The sequence below is a fragment of the Gigantopelta aegis genome, chromosome 4, assembly GCF_016097555.1.
Source record: "Gigantopelta aegis isolate Gae_Host chromosome 4, Gae_host_genome, whole genome shotgun sequence".
NCBI lineage: Eukaryota > Metazoa > Mollusca > Gastropoda > Neomphalida > Peltospiridae > Gigantopelta > Gigantopelta aegis.
Genome location: NC_054702.1, coordinates 101,667,795 through 101,687,914, shown reverse-complemented (window position 1 = coordinate 101,687,914; position 20,120 = coordinate 101,667,795). Strand labels below are relative to the sequence as shown.

General features: G+C 39.3%; 1 protein-coding gene across 1 annotated transcript in view; it reads left to right on the top strand.

Moving 5' to 3' along the window:
* Positions 1-20,120, top strand: part of LOC121371609 (calmodulin-like protein 12) — a 47,382-nt gene that overhangs the window by 2,488 nt on the left and 24,774 nt on the right. Inside the window, exons 2-4 of the mRNA XM_041497625.1 lie at positions 4,301-4,331; positions 8,299-8,442; positions 12,191-12,433. Coding sequence (XP_041353559.1) covers positions 4,301-4,331; positions 8,299-8,442; positions 12,191-12,433 — 418 coding nt within the window. The remainder of the gene's footprint in view (positions 1-4,300; positions 4,332-8,298; positions 8,443-12,190; positions 12,434-20,120) is intronic.

Sequence of the window (20,120 nt, the reverse complement as noted above, 5' to 3'; positions counted from 1 at the left end):
CAAACACATTTAACATGTGATTTTAATTGTTAAAAAGGCTCTGTTAAACAAACACATCTTACAATAGCAGCAATGGTAGTGAACGACATGTAACGGAAGAAGATAAGTAAATATCTAATTGACAGTTTTATCCAAACTATGAAGATAGCATATTATTAGTCTTACTCCTGTTTCGTTATATGGGAAGTGCATGTAAAGATATGTTGTGATTATCCAGAATTAGCAACCTATAGCTAGCCATGCAACAGCAACGGTTTTCTACTTTAACAGACTAATACCCCAGATCACGTGTCACAAATACAATATGGCTGACACCTAATCGCCATTTCACGCTGATGTGTCATTCAAAAACATTTCTTTCTTGTTTTGCGAGTTTACAACAACGAAACCATTTAAATAATTATATTACCCAAACATTTGGCTAGCACAGTCGTCTTGTGTTGTCTCTTTAGAGTGTGTGTATTTTGGCAAGCTTGTGGGATTATATTTATTTCTTTCGCCCAGTGAAGCTGTTACACATTATATGCGCTGGTGGCCACTTGAGAAAAACACCCTGTCATAAAGAGTACGGGATACAAACAAAACAACAATTCACTCAGCAGAATCATTGAACAGGGTTGTGAGACCGATAGTCAGTTCTGTTGTAAAGAGTTCAGTCCAGCACTTCAAAATAAAGATTGCATGGTAGACTGAAGCCTAATACAAGCCATTTTCACTTCATGTCCTGGTCTCATTGTGAGGAATCGAAGTATTTACGATCTAAACGTCAAGAACATAGAGGGGCCTGGCGCGGCTAATAGTTCTTTGCAACCACAACGATATCTAGTTATTTAGCTCCTCACATGCTGCTGGGAGTAAAGCAATTGGATTTGTTTGTGTTAATCAGTTAATTAACAGGCTTGCTATTCATTATAAACAATATGGCTGTCCCCATTTCTTTTCTCTCCAATGTGATAATTTGTAAAATACCCTCAGCTTCATCTTAACAGTTCAATATGTTCTGTCATTGGAAATTATCATGTCTGGCTTCAATTATTATGTGTTTGTCTGTCAGTTCAAAACTAATGTCTTTATATTCGTTATAAACAATATGGTTGTCCCAATTTCCCTTCTCTCCAATGTGATAATTTGTCAAATACTTTGAGCTTCATCTTAACAGTTCAATATCATGGCTGGTTCTGTGTCTGTGTGTTTGTCAATTAAAAACTAGTACCTTCTATAACCTTAGTGGAAGAGCACTCACCTTTGGTGCTACTCTTTGTAGGGTCATTCACTGTCGCCTTGGCGCCAATTTCTCAAAATATCACAAGCCAAGTTTTGCATGCAAATGTAAGTCTACGACTAAACCACAATTCTTATTACTATTATCAGTACAACAAATATAGTTAGAAGTACACATATTTCATTTTCGTTTGTCCTTAAAACGCTCATTTTCCGTGACCATGTGTTTGTTTTGGTAAAATAGATGTTAAACACACGTAAACGTATAACAGGTATAACTGCTAGTCGTAGACGTAAATTTACGATGTTTTGTGAAATCGGCTCCTGACTCGGTGCCTACAACGTGCCAACCAGTGCCCAACAACTGGTACTTATACTAGTCTCAGACTACCAACTGCCACGACACAGTTGGCCAATATTCACTCACAATATCTACGACTGTTCAGTTGCCAGTCTGGGCGCTCTTATAACTCGATTTTTGTCATATACGACTTCTACGACCGATTAGTTGTTAATCAGAGCGCACCCATCGTAAGTTGACAGTCGGAAAAATTATAACGTAACCGTCCAGTTGGTCAAGTTCGTCGTATCAACTGACAGTCTCACCCTAGCATTGCCAAGGGTCCTTTTACGTATGGATAATAGCAGTAAGTTTGAACGTGCTTATTTCATTATATGACTCGATCAAAGTTACTACGGTAGCCTCACTAGCTTTTTTATCTCGCTCACTCCCTCTATGTCTGTCTGTCTGTCTGTCTGGTCTTCTGTCTCTGTGTGTACCCTACTCCCCCCCCCCTCTCTCTCTCTCTCTCTCTCTCTCTCTCTCTCTCTCTCTCTCTCTCTCTCTCTCTCTCTCTCTCTCTCTCTCTCTCTCTCTCTCTCTCTCTCTCTCTCTCAGGCTTAAACATGTATAACCAGGTGTATAGGTTAAATTATATTATCTTGTGCAAACATTATTTATTTTACATACAAAAACAAAACTTTCATTGCATTCATACGTCCAAAAGCGTGTCATAATTAAACAAATTCCGATTGTATGCAGTTAATACCTTGATCAATGTTTTTAAAGAATTAATATATCCGGAATTCATATCTTGTCGAAATCGGTCGAGATAAAATACTAAGTACAATAATATCCATTAGACCACGTACTCGAGTCAACCCTTAATAATACTTGTGTTTCTATGGGGTGTTTTTTTCATTGTCTACCCCGTTTATAGTAATACGTTCGATCTACCACTGACGTGTCTACAAGTCATACGCAAACTGAAAAAAATACGACGCGATTATTGAGTTCGCCTTTCAATTTCTTTAACATACACAACACAGAATAGTTCTGCCAAACTTGATTTGTTTGGAAAGAATGAAGAATGGGTCGTTGTGGTATACAGAGATATCTCAATAGGCTTAATGCACAGAGTTAATGCAGTTGGATTTAAAACGAAAAAACCCCAACCCAAACCCACACATTAAAAGTAGTAAAAACGCAATGAAGCCACTCAATGACTTATTGATTTTTATTACACAAACCTTGGTGAGAGCGCCATGCGGGTTTTTATGATATCACACGGAAATAACACACACATGTCTGTTACTAATTTAAAGACATGCGATTGACAGACAGACAGACCAACCGACAGACAGACAGATAATTTAGTAACGTCCTACCTTGTGTACATAATACATTTACAAAATAAACAAACATAAAAGTACATACTCCATTTCTTATGGAATTACGAGAGACAATATAATTAAATAATACAGCTCCTAGGTGATGACCCGATCGTGACAGTCATGCCATCTAATGAAATAAGCACGATCAAAATTACTTGATTGCTCTGTGACGTAGAAGTTAACTGTAAGCGCATGGATCATAAATACGTTCTAGTTGGAAAAAACGTTTAAATAAATTTAAATCCTGTTCTTTGAGCATATATAGGAAATAGATTAATGCATTCGTGTTCGATAGATAACATATACCTTACAATTCATTGTTTAAAAACATTCAACTCGTTTTCGCTCGATAGATACGTTTCAACTCGTTGTAAGATAAATGGTATCTAACGTCCACTCATGTATTATTATTGTGCATCCAATGTGTGACCAAATTCGATTGCTTTATAAGGACTCTTTTGTAATGTGTGTTGAATTATTTACAAGTGGTTTCTCTTTTGAGAAGAAGTCAGTTTATTTTAACACTATGTCACAACTAACAAGGACCATTTGACTCATTGATAGTTTTCGCATGCGGTGAATCAATGAGTTAAAAGTCGTAGTATGTATTGTCATGTATGTGGAACACCCCGAAGGATTGCCCTTGATAAAGTAAGGTTTTTAACCGTCCATGTTAGTGTCACACGACTGGTACATCAAAGATCTTAGTATATACTGCCTTATCTATGAGAAAGTGTGTATGAAAGAGTGTCGTTGATTCATCGAACGTTGCGTATGAGGTGGTGCTGAAATAGCCAGGTTTATGTCAGAAAGCAAAACGAATAGCTACCTATGTGCTGAGGTGTCATTAAACAAATAGCCGTTTCACTTTCGTACATTTGTGTACATTGTTGTATTATATATGTAGGCTATTGGTCTCATTATAACAAAGGGGCGAGACGTAGGCCAGTGGTAAAGTACTTTCTTAATGCGCAGGCAGTTTGGGATCGATCCCCATCAGTGGGCCTATTAAGCTATTTCTCATTCCAGCCAGTGCACTACGACTGGTACATCAAAGGCCGTGGTATGTGCTATCCTGTCTCTGGGATGGTGTATATAAAAGATTCCTTGCTGCTCATCGAAAAGAGTAGCCCATGAAGTGGCGACAGCGGTTTTTCCCCCTTAATGTCCGACACCATATAACCGTAAATAAAATGTGTTGAGTGCGTCGTTAAATAAAAATTTCCTTCCTTCGTGATAACATCAAGGGCCCTGTTCCAGGAAACGGTCTTAGCCCTGACATCTCCTAAAGTGCATAACAACTTTATGCATTTAAGGTGATCGTAGCGCTACGATCGCTTAATGGAACGGGGTCCAGGTAGATACTAGAATTAAGTTACTACTTGTATTACTTTGTCAATTCCAGACGGACCAGCTGAGTGAAGAACAGATTGGCGGTAAGTCATATTATTTTAACTTCATGTTAGTTATTTTATTCAACCAAGGTTCAAGCACGCAGTTGTGGGTACACATTTCAGCTCTCCGGGATGTCTATCGAGGGAAGGGGTCAATGGTTAGTTCTAGATGGTTAGTGAAAGAAAAGTCTGTATAAAGTCTTTTGAACAGTTAAAACTCGCTCTGGTTGGGCGTTAGGACTATGATGCGTAATCAGTATCCACCAGCAGTACATGAAATTTGATCGTGTTTTATATTCTTTTCGTTAAAAAACATTTGTCTGTGAGTTAAAACTGAAGGATATTCAAGTAAAATACGGTGCTCGTGTCTTACACATTGACTCTGGAATAAAACACAATATCTTTCAAAATAAGTTATATTACTCCAATGTATTCGTTTTGTAATAATTGCTACTAGTACGAAATTTAAATAATGGAAGTGATACAATTTTTGGTAAATATATGTAACATTCTTGGATAAGTTCTATTTTAATACAGTTGTAAGGTTTACCTTTTGAGGTAATTAATTTACTACTATTCCATTCTTGATAGAATTGATCTTTAGTATGTCTTGTTTCTGATGTAGATAGCAACTACCCCTTACTTGAAAAACTTTGCTGTCATTCATAACTTAACCCACAATTGTCTTTTTAAAATACTCTTAAAGATATGTAACCAGAGAGACATAAAATATGTACCATCATAATATTTATAAAACAAGTTATTATAAAAAAACACACACACATTTAATTTGTCAATATCCTTGTCCAGTTTGTTTTTACACAAATACGATATTATAATTTTATTAACTTATAAACGAATTATTTTATCAGTTTCTCCAAACGTCATGTTACAAGTATTAGGAGTATTTTTCTTTAATTTGAAAAACATTAATATAATTACTTTGAAAACGTTATAGCATATTAACATTGCTACGTCGCCGAATTTTACGGTTATGATGTCCATGGATTCATGGAGGTCATTCTGAATATGTTATGGTCCATATTTGGAGGCTATATCTGCACTACTGAACAAAATGATGGCTGGTCCATTTTGTATACTTTTTCATCTCTTTCACATTTTTCATCGTTTTAGATGAAGTGGCAGTACTCATGACGGGTGCCACTGGTGGGGCAGTACTCATGACGGGTGTCACTGGTGGGGCAGTACTCATGACGGGTGCCACTGGTGGGGCAGTACTCATGACGGGTGTCATTGGTGGGGCAGTACTCATGACGGGTGCCACTGGTGGGGCAGGAAATGCTCACCTTTCGCGAACACCTGATATCATCACTGTATGACAGTGATTCCTGGGTGCATGTTATCATAGTTATATTTACTCCAATGAGCTCTTTCCTGTGTTAATTTTGATCTTGCAATCTAGTCTGGGAGTGGCAGTCCTCTTTGAGCGGTGCAGGAACGATATATTGTCCATTCGACTCTGAATTGTGCAGAGATGGGGTTTTGATCGCTGGTAACTGTTTTGTCGTTCAGATTCAAAATCATACGTCATTATTATGACCAGTCTAAAAGCCTTAAATATTATTAAGTCTTTAATAATATTTACAAAAACAAAGCTTACCATAATAAAAATATGCTAATGCAAATTCAAACAGATCTACAACCTTAATAAACGAGTGTATCAGCGGATACAAGGGGGGGGGGGGGGGCATTGTCAACATCGTCTTATTTTTATCGACTGTAGACTTCATATACTAGTATATCGGCGAAGAAAGATTTTCACTCTAGCAGTTCAGCAATAAGAAGTTAAAGGCAAAATAATCTCTTACATGAATATTTCACAGTGACGTACCGCCACAAGGTGCCAATTTAAAAAAAAAATGCTTTTACGTCTAACCTACATTGTAAATAAAATCAAAAGGATATCAAGGAGTGGCGCGTCATCTGTATTAAACTTTTAAATATTAAAAATATACTCAGGATCTCAGTTTTACTTCACTGTAGAATATATAATGTGTTTTAATGAATCTTAAAGTTACCTAATTCTGGAGCAGAATAGATAGTTTGGTCAATTTTCAGATCTTTCTAAGGTGACAAAATTCAGTGTAGAATACTAGTACTGATTTTCAATCCTTACCTAGTTGTGGACGTTTGTTCTACTGTTGTGGGTAGATCAGTTGTGTACGTTTGTTCTAACTGTTGTGGGTAGATCAGTTGTGGACGTGTGTTCTAACTGTTGTGGGTAGATCAGTTGTTGACGTTTGTTCTAACTGTTGTGGGTAGATCAGTTGTGGACGTTTGTTCTACTGTTGTGGGTAGATCAGTTGTGGACGTTTGTTCTACTGTTGTGGGTAGATCAGTTGTGTACGTTTGTTCTAACTGTTGTGGGTAGATCAGTTGTGGACGTGTGTTCTAACTGTTGTGGGTAGATCAGTTGTTGACGTTTGTTCTAACTGTTGTGGGTAGATCAGTTGTTGACGTTTGTTCTAACTGTTGTGGGTAGATCAGTTGTGGACGTTTGTTCTACTGTTGTGGGTAGATCAGTTGTGGACGTTTGTTCTACTGTTGTGGGTAGATCAGTTGTGGACGTTTGTTCTAACTGTTGTGGGTAGATCAGTTGTGGACGTTTGTTCTAACTGTTGTGGGTAGATCAGTTGTGGACGTTTGTTCTAACTGTTGTGGGTAGATCAGTTGTGGACGTGTGTTCTAACTGTTGTGGGTAGATCAGTTGTTGACGTTTGTTCTAACTGTTGTGGGTAGATCAGTTGTTGACGTTTGTTCTACTGTTGTGGGTAGATCAGTTGTGGACGTTTGTTCTACTGTTGTGGGTAGATCAGTTGTGGACGTTTGTTCTACTGTTGTGGGTAGATCAGTTGTGGACGTTTGTTCTAACTGTTGTGGGTAGATCAGTTGTGGACGTTTGTTCTAACTGTTGTGGGTAGATCAGTTGTGGACGTTTGTTCTAACTGTTGTGGGTAGATCAGTTGTGGACGTGTGTTCTAACTGTTGTGGGTAGATCAGTTGTTGACGTTTGTTCTAACTGTTGTGGGTAGATCAGTTGTGGACGTTTGTTCTAACTGTTGTGGGTAGATCAGTTGTGGACGTGTGTTCTAACTGTTGTGGGTAGATCAGTTGTGGACGTTTGTTCTAACTGTTGTGGGTAGATCAGTTGTGGACGTTTGTTCTACTGTTGTGGGTAGATCAGTTGTGTACGTTTTCTAATTTTGCTATTACCAAGCTGTTAACAAATCTAAATCAGGGCGGGACGTAGCTCAGTGGTGAAGCGCTCGCCTGATGCGCTGTCAGTTTAGGATCGTAAAAGTAAAAAGTAAAGTTTGTTTTATTTAACGACGCCGCTAGAGCACATTGATTTTTTATCTTATCATCGGCTATTGGACGTCAAACATATGGTCATTCTGACACTGTTTTTAGAAGAAACCCGCTGTCGCACAAACCATGGCCTTTGTTGAACCAGTTATGGATCACTGGTCGGTGCAAGTGGTTTACACCTACCCATTCAGCCTTGCGGAGCACTCACTCAAGGTTTGGAGTCGGTATCTGGATTAAAAATCCCATGCCTCGACTGGGATCCGAACCCAGTACCTACCAGCCTGTAGACCGATGGCCTGCCACGACGCCACCGAGGCCGGTTTGTTTAGGATCGAGCCTCGTCGGTGGGCCCATTGGGCTATTTCTCTCTCTCTAGTCAGTGCACCACGACTGGTATACCAAAGGTTGTGGTATGTGCTTTCCTGTGTGTGGGATGGTGCATATAAAAGATCCCTTGCTACTAATGGAAAACAATGTAGCGGGTTCCCGCTCTATGGCTATATGTGAAATTTGCGAAATCTTTGACGTGCAGTAGCCATTGTGCTCTAGTGGTGTCTTGAAACAAAGCATACTGTAAAAACAAAAATCAAAATTTGTGTTTTCACTGTATTTGTCTAATGTATTCGGATAAAGAACAAAAACATTTTGTATTAACGCAATACTGATATTTGGTTTACAGAATTCAAAGAGGCGTTCAGTCTGTTTGACAAAGATGGCGACGGCACCATCACAACAAAAGAGTTGGGAACCGTGATGAGGTCACTAGGTCAGAATCCAACAGAAGCCGAATTACAAGACATGATCAACGAAGTAGATGCAGATGGTAAGTAGGGCTAAGAAAAATGCTTGTTTTAGCCAAACGTCCACCGTAGGCATTTCCAGTACAGGACTCTAACATCTGTATAATAAAAATAAAACTTCACTTCATTTTCAGTACAGAGGACTCTAACATCTGTATAATAAAAATAAAACTTCACTTCATTTCCAGTACAGAGGACTCTAACATCTGTATAATAAAAATAAAACTTCACTTCATTTTCATTTGGCTCATTAGGTCTATGGAATGATTTTAGCATATATTTTAAAATTGTGTTTCGTTTAATACCAATGTTCACATCTCGTGCATTTGTTCTACGTTAGCTGCTCAATTATTTTCATTGCGCCAAGTAATCACTATAGGTACCGGGATTCCTTGATACCGAGTCACCAACATTCATTCATTATTTGGTTCGTTAATTCTTTCTTTCTTTTTTTCATTCATTCATGTGTTCATTCTTTCATTAATCCACTTATTCATTCATTCGTTCTTTCTCTTCCTACATTCCTCTGTTCATTCTTTCATTCAGCTATGCATTCATTTATTCGTTCATTCATTCATTCGGTTTTTTCCTTCATTCCTTTGTTATTTCTTTCATTAATCCATTCATTAATTTGTTCGTTCATTCATTCGTCCTTTCTTTCATTCCTTCCTTTGTTCATTCATTCATTCATTCATTCATTCGTTTTAACTTTATTTCCGTGCATATATCCAATTAAGAGTCAAGCATGCTGTTCTTAATACACACACACCTCAGCTATCTGGGCTGTATGTCCAGGACATGGGTTAGTTCCTAGCAGTTAGTGAGACAGAAGTCGATGTTGAGACTGCACAGCTCTTATTTCAACATTTCAACTTACTCTGCATGGAAACAGACACACGGATACTAACCCGATACCTACCAGCCTTACGTCACATGGCTTAACCACTACACCGCTGACGTCTGCGTCAGCAACTTGATACTGACAGTGTTGTATTAGATAACATCGCAAGGAAACTTGTGGCATGATGCGTATCCTGAACCTTTTAAGTTAAATTGACGGTTTGTGATGTGGTGAATGGAAGTAAGTGTGTGTTTTATGTACGAAGTTAGTTTTCTTCACGGACTAATAAATTGTATCAAAGCAAGTCTGTTCTTTCACTTAAAAGAGGCGATAGAACGTTCGTTCATTCTAAACCAGGGGCCTAATTCACTAAACTCTCGCAACTTTGCGGTCTTGCAGTGCAATGCTAAAAGACTTACACAGAGAATGCTTTGTGAATTAGGCCCCTGGGCTCTTAGCTGTGTCTTTTTAGTATGGTTCTCAGCACCCTGAATACCCTGATGATGAACAAAAACAAGGTACTGTATGTTCGTACTAACATGTTCGAGCACGCTGCACTGGGTATGCAAAACATATTCCTTGTTTGTCAATCTTTGTAAGACATGAAAGCGTTAGTGTTAGAGAATAAACACACTTAGACACTTTCTTCTGCTACCAGTTAGCTGCAAGTGTTCTTTTGTATCCACTTTCATACAGACAAGAAAAAGGTTAAAGTTTATTATGTTTAACGAGAGAGCACAATGATTGACTAAGCATCGGCTATTGGATGTGAACCCGCTACATTTTTCCATTAGTAGCCAGGAATCTTTTATATGCACCGCCTCACAGACAGGATAGCATATGCCACGGCCTTTAATATACCAGTTGTGGTGTACTGGCTGGAACCAGAAACAGCCCTTCTGTCGCACATTTTACCACTGGGCTACGTCCCGCCCTCCATCGCTATGTTTGACCAAACTCTTCAGCTATCAGCTTCAAACCGACAGACACAACCATTGATACCATAACACCTATTATGTTTTATATGTCGTGTCTGGATAGCAGAGCAGCATGTACCACAGCGTCAGTACTGACGCACTGGGTCGAGTTCAGGAAGCCGGTCCGGATAACGATCGCTATAACAATTGTGGGGTTTTTTTCCGCTTTATGTTAAGACGAATGAGCACACAGAGAACCAACCTGGCGAACGTTAACGTGGCTGTCAATTAGTGCAACCAATGACAGTCTTACGCCAGAGAAAGCAGAACAACGCTCGCTAGACTGTTTTTACGCAACACGTTATACCAAATGACTTCATCCTGAACCAAATGCATCGTTTGTGAAAGAAATGTTTTATTTAATGACGCACTCGGTTATATGGCGTCAGACATATGGTTACGGATCACACATATACTGAGAGAGGAAACCCGCTGCTGCCACGCTGTGGGATACTCTTTCTGATTAGCAACAAGGGATATTTTATATGCATCCTCCAACATTCAGGATAATGCATAGCACGACATTTGTTAGACCAGTTGTTTAGCACTGGCTGGAACGAGAAATAGCCCGATGGACCCACCGACGAGGGTCGATTCTAGACCGACCATGCACTGGGCGAGCGCTTTACCACTGGGTTATGTTCCGTCCCATTAGTATTGTTCGCTGCAGTTGAACGCAGTCCTTAGTTTCCTGGTATCCAGGTCAGCCATTTTGATTTTATAGCCACCAGGACATCCACTGAAATGAATACGCATTGCAGTAAATAATACGTTAATTAGACAAATTAAGAATCGGTTTCACATGTCTGGTCGTTAGTCATGCTGTTAATGGCGTGGGTTGTGAATCGTAACTCAAAGTGATAATAAAAATGTAGTGCAGCTTAATCGTTGTGATATTGCCCACACGAACTCTTTGCGCCCAGTTTGGTAAACGAAAAATGAAAGGTGAACAAACATAATTTATTAGAAACTACTGCAATAGTGTGTCATGATTTATCATAGAGCGATAAGAAACCACTGAGGTGGACGCCAATGTTCCCTGTTCACGACACCTTTCATGGCGGCTGTGTTTTTTAAATAGTAAATAACATCATTGTACTGTCTGATCACAAAAGTCTTTAGAACTTGAGATTTAGCAGGTGAATGCATTAATTTTTTTATATATTCCCAATCTGGCAGTTTCTCCCATCTTTGAGCTTCTTTGACCTCAACAATCCAGTCCAGTGATAAAGCGTTCGTTTGATGCACTGTCGGATTGGGATCGATCCCCGTCAGTAGACCCATTTGGGCTATTTCTCACTCTGTCCAGTGCACCACGACTGGCATATCAAAGGCCGTGGTATGTGTTATCCTGTCTGGGGGATGGGTGCATATAAAATATCCCTTGCTGCTAACTGAAAAGAGTAGCTCATGAAGTGGCTACAGCGGGTTTCCTCTCCTAATATTTGTGTGGTCCTTAAGTATATGTCCGACGCCATGTAACTGTAAATAAAATGTGTTGAGTGCGTCGTTAAATAAAACATTTCCTTTCTTTACCAAGCATTTGCTCGTCGGGATTGTTTAATTCCAAGCGCGTTTGAAACTATAAATGTACAAGCCAAAGGAATCCAAACTTATATTCCATTTTGTGTTTAATTTTTGCAATCAAATACTAGACATACAGTTAAACCTGCTACCCCGACCAATGCAAATAATAAGCATCTCCATTTAATTTCCCGTTTGCTTTCTTTCAAATGAAGTTTAACTGAATGGCTTACATAAAATTGTTTCCTTTGGCTGACCCATAAATATTTATCCTAAAAAATTCAACCAATTAATTTACAAAATCCCCTAAAAAACCAACAAATTCAAATCTTTCACCAACCAATCAAATTTGTAATCTACCCTGACGTAACTAGCACACTGATTTGACTGTACGTCCAGTGTTTGACGAGTTTGGATTCCTTGATCTAGGCAATGGTACAATCGACTTCGACGAGTTTCTCACGATGATGTCCCGGAAGATGAAGGACACGGACTCGGAGGAGGAGATCCGAGAGGCGTTCCGAGTGTTCGACAAGGACGGGAACGGCCTGATCAGCGCCGCCGAGCTGCGTCACGTGATGACTAACCTGGGTGAGAAACTCACGGACGAGGAGGTGGACGAGATGATCAAAGAGGCCGACACGGACGGAGACGGACAGGTTAATTACGAAGGTGAGGGGAAGTCTGTCAGATACTAGTATTTAGATTTCGAGAAGGACAGGTTAATTACGAAGGTGAGGGGAAGTCTGTCAGATATTTAGATTTCGAGAAGGACAGGTTAATTACGAAGGTGAGGGGAAGTCTGTCAGATATTTAGGTTTGGGTTGTTTTTGTTGGGGGTTTTGTTGTTCTTTGGGTTTTTTGTTTGTTTGTTTGTTTGATTTTTGTTTAGTTTGGTTGTTTGTTTTGGGGTTTTCTTTTTGTTGTTGTTGTTGTTGTTGTTGATGATGGTGGTGGTGATGTTGTTACGGTGGATATTTTGTTTGTTTTGATTTTTGGGTTTATTTTGTGGTGTATTATGTTGTTGTTTCTTTGTTTGGGGGGGTGTAGATGTTTTGTTTTTGTTTGTTTTTTGTTGTCGTTGTTGTTGTTTTGTTTTGTGGGTGTGTTTTTTTTTTGTGGGGGGGAGCTGGGGGGGGGGGGGGGGGGGGGGGGGGGGGGGGGGGGTGTTCGTTAGATATTAAGAGTATAATATGGCATGGGTTCCAGAGAACTAGTATTTGTGTTTCACAGTATTACAAATATCCATCTTATGTCTCACTACACAGTTGTCATCTGCCATTGAAATCTATGTTAAATTGCCCAACTTCAAAGATTGCCAATAAATATATATTATATAAGCATTTATTTTCACTCGAGAAATGACAGCATTTACATCTCAGTGGTTTTTGTTTTGCTATATGATCGTAGCTGGCTGTAGTATCGTTGGAGGAACCGATTCATACTGGCCGCCTGTTCTGCGGTACACTCATGATCAAAAGGTCAAATATTACAAAATAACATTGGCAAACTCCAACGTTTTCATCCTTCCCCAATTACTAGAAGTGAATATGTGAACCACAACATATGCCACAAATGGGGACTATGCTGGACGATGATGAATGAACTCTCACCAGGACGTGAACTGTGTAGTGAGACCTTAGGCTTCCACCGAAATATGATTACAGGATAGGGTTAGGAGAATGCCAAACTGTTACAATACTAGTGTTAATCAATAAAAGAATACCGGAGTTTATTTATATACTATGCAAAAGGGTCAGTGAATATCACCTCTGTTTCTGTTACTGAGAACTGTATTGTGTTAAGCGAAAGTACTGTAAGCAGACATATGAAAATATTAGTAATTTCACGGGGCGTAGGCTGATTTGTAAGGTTGTAGCAAACGTATATGAATCACACCGGATATATACACGTAGATTAACACAAGGAACTGTCGTCTACTGATAGGAAAAAATTTCATATTTTAATTTGTCGCACGTCATATGTTAAAATAGCGTTTTGTCATGAACATAGGCTATAGCTTTTACGTTTATTCACCCACACTGCTTTTTTAAACAAAAGTGTTTTGCACAAAAGTTTTAGAATCCGCCGCTAATAAAATGCATGTCAAATAATTCTAACAATCCAGAAATGAGATAGAGATAATACCCACTGATAAGCATTTCTTAAATAAATGAAAGTAATAACATCAAAAGATACATTATTGCATGTCCTTATCTCACGGTAGATGCGTAATGTTTAGATGACACTGTTTTATGAATGTCTTATTAAAAGCCCACCACTGAATCAATCACCATCATTCAATGCATTATTGAAATAAGAGAACATTAATGTTTGTATGCATTTTATATTTTAAAAAATATTTATACCCAATGGAACGAAGATTGTTTCATTTCACGTTACCGTCATCTTGCCTTTTCATCATATTTGGAATTTATGTCTTTTATTTAAATATTTACGTCTTTCTTTTCTTTTTAATTTCAGAGTTTGTAAAAATGATGAATCCTCCAAGTTAATAACCAGTCGTCGACAGGGGGACAGGGTATTTGTCTAATGTCATCACTTGAAGGCAGTCTGTGATATTGTGTAAAGCAGCATTGAAAAAAACTGATGTTTGCACTGAAGTTAATTATAATATATCTTCCACGTGGTTCAGAAGGATGTAGTATAGGCGGGACTATCGTTCTATTAGAGAAATCGGATTTCCAAAATGTTTTAATGATATTCGTTTTTATGGACATGTTTTCGTTACCACAGATAATCCAAGAGTTTTACTGTTTATATTTGATACTCATTTCTCCTCCTACACAATACTCTGCAAATGTCGGACATCACATGCCTACAACAACTCATTGATCGTAGTCCTGTGTATTTATTATCATTATTATGGAATGTATAACCTAATAAAAAATGTATTATGAGATGTTGCAGTGTTTGTGATTTGTTTTACACATTCGTAAATCATTTGAATCTATGCAGAATACTATTAGCATGTTTAGCTTACTGATTGTATGCAGGATATGTGATGGTGGAGTCTAGCTCAGTCGATAGAGCGTTCGCCTAAAGTACTTGGGTCCTAGGATCGAATTCACTCGACAGACTCATTGGTTATTCCCGTACTAACTGGTGTTCCACAACTGTTCTATCATACTCCGAGGTGTGCGACATACTGTATGTGGGAAAATGCATTTTAAAGATAATATTTAAAAATGTAGCATTGATTTCCTCTGACATCCAATACTTAATAATTAATCAATGTGTTTAGTGCTGTAGATAAATAAAACAAGCCTTAGGTGACACACCTCCATTAATTACTCCGTGCAGTTCAATACAATTTTTACGTCAGAATATATTCTGTGAAAAATACAACACTGTCGAGAGGGTCATGTGACTACTAATTTTAGTAAGTGCTATCAACTGGCATATACTGTGTTAAAAATCAACATAGATCAACCACGAACTTTTTCAGTTAACAGCCCTCATGCCTGAGTAGCGCCTTGTGTTGCTGTTATACAAGTAACACTATATCAATTGCACAATTGTTATCAGTTACTACTACAAATAACAAATATCTTCAAACCAATGGCTTATTTAAATAATACAGAGGTCAACCAAAGAGATTTCAAAAAGCATATCAGAATTGTGTAGTATTTGTTTTATGAGGAACTATTTCCTAAACCGCACTATATTGCTGCTACAACAAGTAACGACACGACAAATGGTGGTCTGTTACCTTTATCTATGCAGGATATATTCCACTGTTTGGTGCAGGAAACTGCCAGCGCTGGATTACTAATTACTGATACATTCAGTCGTGGATTACTCAATCTATGCAAAATACTTTTACTAATCCTTTAGTCTTGGCTCTCAACAAGTTCGAGCAATCTCAGTTGCAACCAGCGTTCCACGACTTTTAAACCGCCATCTGTTGTAATGTTTACACATTACTTGTAAGAGACCCCTTGCTGCTACCACAAAGATTACTTGTAAGAGACCCCTTGTTGCTACCACAAAGATTACTTGTAAGAGGCCACTTGCTGCTACCACAAAGATTACTTGTAAGATACCCCTTGCTGCTACCACAAAGATTACTTGTGAGATAGCCATTGCTGCTAACACAAAGATTACTTGTAAGAGACCCCTTGCTGCTACCACAAAGATTACTTGTAAGAGACCCCTTGCTGCTACCACAAAGATTACTTGTAAGAGACACCTTGTTGCTACCACAAAGATTACTTGTAAGAGGCCACTTGTTGCTACCACAAAGATTACTTGTAAGAGACCCCTTGTTGCTACCACAAAGATTACTTGTGAGATAGCCATTGCTGCTACCACAAAGATTACTTGTAAGAGACCCCTTGCTGCTACCACAAAGATTACTTGTAAGAGACCCCTTGCTGCTACCACAAAGATTACTTGTAAGAGACCCCTTGCTGCTACCACAAAGATTACTTGTAAGAGACCCCTTGCTGCTACCACAAAGATTACTTGTGAGATAGCCATTGCTGCTACCACAAAGATTACTTGTAAGAGACCCCTTGCTGCTACCACAGCGATTACTTGTAAGAGACCCCTTGCTGCTACCACAAAGATTACTTGTAAGATACCCCTTGCTGCTACCACAAGATTACTTTACTTGCTGCTACCACAAAGATTACTTGTAAGAGACCCTTTGCTGCTACCACAAAGATTACTTGTAAGAGGACACTTGCTGCTACCACAAAGATTACTTGTAAGAGGCCACTTGTTGCTACCACAAAGATTACTTGTAAGAGACCCCTTGCTGCTACCACAAAGATTACTTGTAAGATACCCATTGCTGCTACCACAAAGATTACTTGTAAGAGACCCCTTGCTGCTACCACAAAGATTACTTGTGAGATAGCCATTGCTGCTACCACAAAGATTACTTGTAAGAGACCCCTTGCTGCTACCACAAAGATTACTTGTAAGAGACCCCTTGCTGCTACCACAAAGATTACTTGTGAGATAGCCATTGCTGCTACCACAAAGATTACTTGTAAGAGACCCCTTGCTGCTACCACAGCGATTACTTGTAAGAGACCCCTTGCTGCTACCACAAAGATTACTTGTAAGATACCCCTTGCTGCTACCACAAAGATTACTTGTGAGATAGCCATTGCTGCTACCACAAAGATTACTTGTAAGAGACCCTTTGCTGCTACCACAAAGATTACTTGTAAGAGACCCCTTGCTGCTACCACAAAGATTACTTTGTAGATTACTTGAGACCCCTTGCTGCTACCACAAAGATTACTTGTAAGAGACCCCTTGCTGCTACCACAAAGATTACTTGTAAGAGACCCCTTGCTGCTACCACAAAGATTACTTGTGAGATAGCCATTGCTGCTACCACAAAGATTACTTGTAAGAGACCCCTTGCTGCTACCACAAAGATTACTTGTAAGAGACCCCTTGCTGCTACCACAAAGATTACTTGTAAGAGACCCCTTGCTGCTACCACAAAGATTACTTGTGAGATAGCCATTGCTGCTACCACAAAGATTACTTGTAAGAGACCCCTTGCTGCTACCACAAAGATTACTTGTAAGAGACCCCTTGCTGCTACCACAAAGATTACTTGTAAGAGACCCCTTGCTGCTACCACAAAGATTACTTGTGAGATAGCCATTGCTGCTACCACAAAGATTACTTGTAAGATACCCCTTGCTGCTACCACAAAGATTACCCTTGCTGCTACCACAAAGATTACTTGTAAGAGACCCCTTGCTGCTACCACAAAGATTACTTGTGAGATAGCCATTGCTACTACCACAAAGATTACTTGTAAGAGACCCCTTGCTGCTACCACAAAGATTACTTGTAAGAGACCCCTTGCTGCTACCACAAAGATTACTTGTGAGATAGCCATTGCTGCTACCACAAAGATTACTTGTAAGAGACCCCTTGCTGCTACCACAAAGATTACTTGTAAGAGACCCCTTGCTGCTACCACAAAGATTACTTGTTTGAGACCCCTTGCTGCTACCACAAAGATTACTTGTAAGAGACCCCTTGCTGCTACCACAAAGATTACTTGTAAGAGACCCCTTGCTGCTACCACAACGATTACTTGTAAGAGACCCCTTGCTGCTACCACAATGATTACTTGTGAGATAGCCATTGCTGCTACCACAAAGATTACTTGTAAGAGACCCCTTGCTGCTACCACAAAGATTACTTGTAAGAGACCCCTTGCTGCTACCACAAAGATTACTTGTAAGAGACCCCTTGCTGCTACCACAAAGATTACTTGTGAGATAGCCATTGCTACTACCACAAAGATTACTTGTAAGAGACCCCTTGCTGCTACCACAAAGATTACTTGTAAGAGACCCCTTGCTGCTACCACAAAGATTACTTGTAAGAGGCCACTTGCTGCTACCACAAAGATTACTTGTAAGAGACCCCTTGCTGCTACCACAAAGATTACTTGTTAGAGACCCCTTGCTGCTACCACAAAGATTACTTGTAAGAGACCCCTTGCTGCTACCACAAAGATTACTTGTTAGAGACCCCTTGCTGCTACCACAAAGATTACTTGTAAGAGACCCCTTGCTGCTACCACAAAGATTACTTGTAAGAGGACACTTGCTGCTACCACAAAGATTACTTGTAAGAGACCCCTTGCTGCTACCACAAAGATTACTTGTTAGAGACCCCTTACTGCTACCACAAAGATTACTTGTGAGATAGCCATTGCTGCTACCACAAAGATTACTTGTAAGAGACCCCTTGCTGCTACCACAAAGATTACTTGTAAGAGACCCCTTGCTGCTACCACAAAGATTACTTGTGAGATAGCCATTGCTGCTACCACAAAGATTATTTGTAAGAGACCCCTTGCTGCTACCACAAAGATTACTTGTAAGAGGCCCCTTGCTGCTACCACAAAGATTACTTGTAAGAGACCCCTTGCTGCTACCACAAAGATTACTTGTGAGATAGCCATTGCTGCTACCACAAAGATTACTTGTAAGAGACCCCTTGCTGCTACCACAAAGATTACTTGTAAGAGGCCCCTTGCTGCTACCACAAAGATTACTTGTAAGAGACCCCTTGCTGCTACCACAAAGATTACTTGTTAGAGACCCCTTGCTGCTACCGCAAAGATTACTTGTAAGAGACCCCTTGCTGCTACCACAAAGATTACTTGTAAGAGACCCCTTGCTGCTACCACAAAGATTACTTGTGAGATAGCCATTGCTGCTACCACAAAGATTACTTGTGAGATAGCCATTGCTGCTACCACAAAGATTATTTGTAAGAGACCCCTTGCTGCTACCACAAAGATTACTTGTAAGAGGCCCCTTGCTGCTACCACAAAGATTACTTGTAAGAGACCCCTTGCTGCTACCACAAAGATTACTTGTGAGATAGCCATTGCTGCTACCACAAAGATTACTTGTAAGAGACCCCTTGCTGCTACCACAAAGATTACTTGTAAGAGGCCCCTTGCTGCTACCACAAAGATTACTTGTAAGAGACCCCTTGCTGCTACCACAAAGATTACTTGTTAGAGACCCCTTGCTGCTACCGCAAAGATTACTTGTAAGAGACCCCTTGCTGCTACCACAAAGATTACTTGTAAGAGACCCCTTGCTGCTACCACAAAGATTACTTGTGAGATAGCCATTGCTGCTACCACAAAACATGTAGCTTATGTGGCTAATGTAGGCATCTTATCACGATGGCTGTATTACATATATATATGGTTAAAACTGAGAAATTATTGATTAAAACATCTGGTCGGTTTTGTTAAACAGATACATATATTTTTTTTACTTTTCTTAATGAACCCACAACATTATTAATATGTCCAAATTGAAATGTCTGCACAGTACTGAAAGTTAATGTTTGTTTGTTTAGAGACACCACTATATCACACTGATGTATCGGCTACTGAATATCAAGTATGTGGTAATTCCGACAAAACCCACTTCATTTTTCAATTAGCAGCAAGGGATCTTTTATATGCACCTTTGCACAGGCAGGACACCACGACCTTTGAAATGTTAAATTTAGGGTATTGGTTGAAACGGAAAAACGAAATAAGAAACGGTCCACTGAGTGGATTCGATCCTTTGAACAAAGCGTCCCAGGCGAGCGCTTTATCGACTGAGCCAGATCCTACACGGACCGCGCAGACTTCATACATAGTACACTGAACAAGAAAAGAAAAGCAAATCTGGATTATCTTTATTGTGTTATTAGAATAGGTTTACTTGATTATAAACATTCAATTCACAGTATATCAACCTATAATTTTCCTGAATATCAATATGTGTTTATCCCTTTTTAAAAACAAATTAACTGAAAAATTAAAGATACAGCTGGA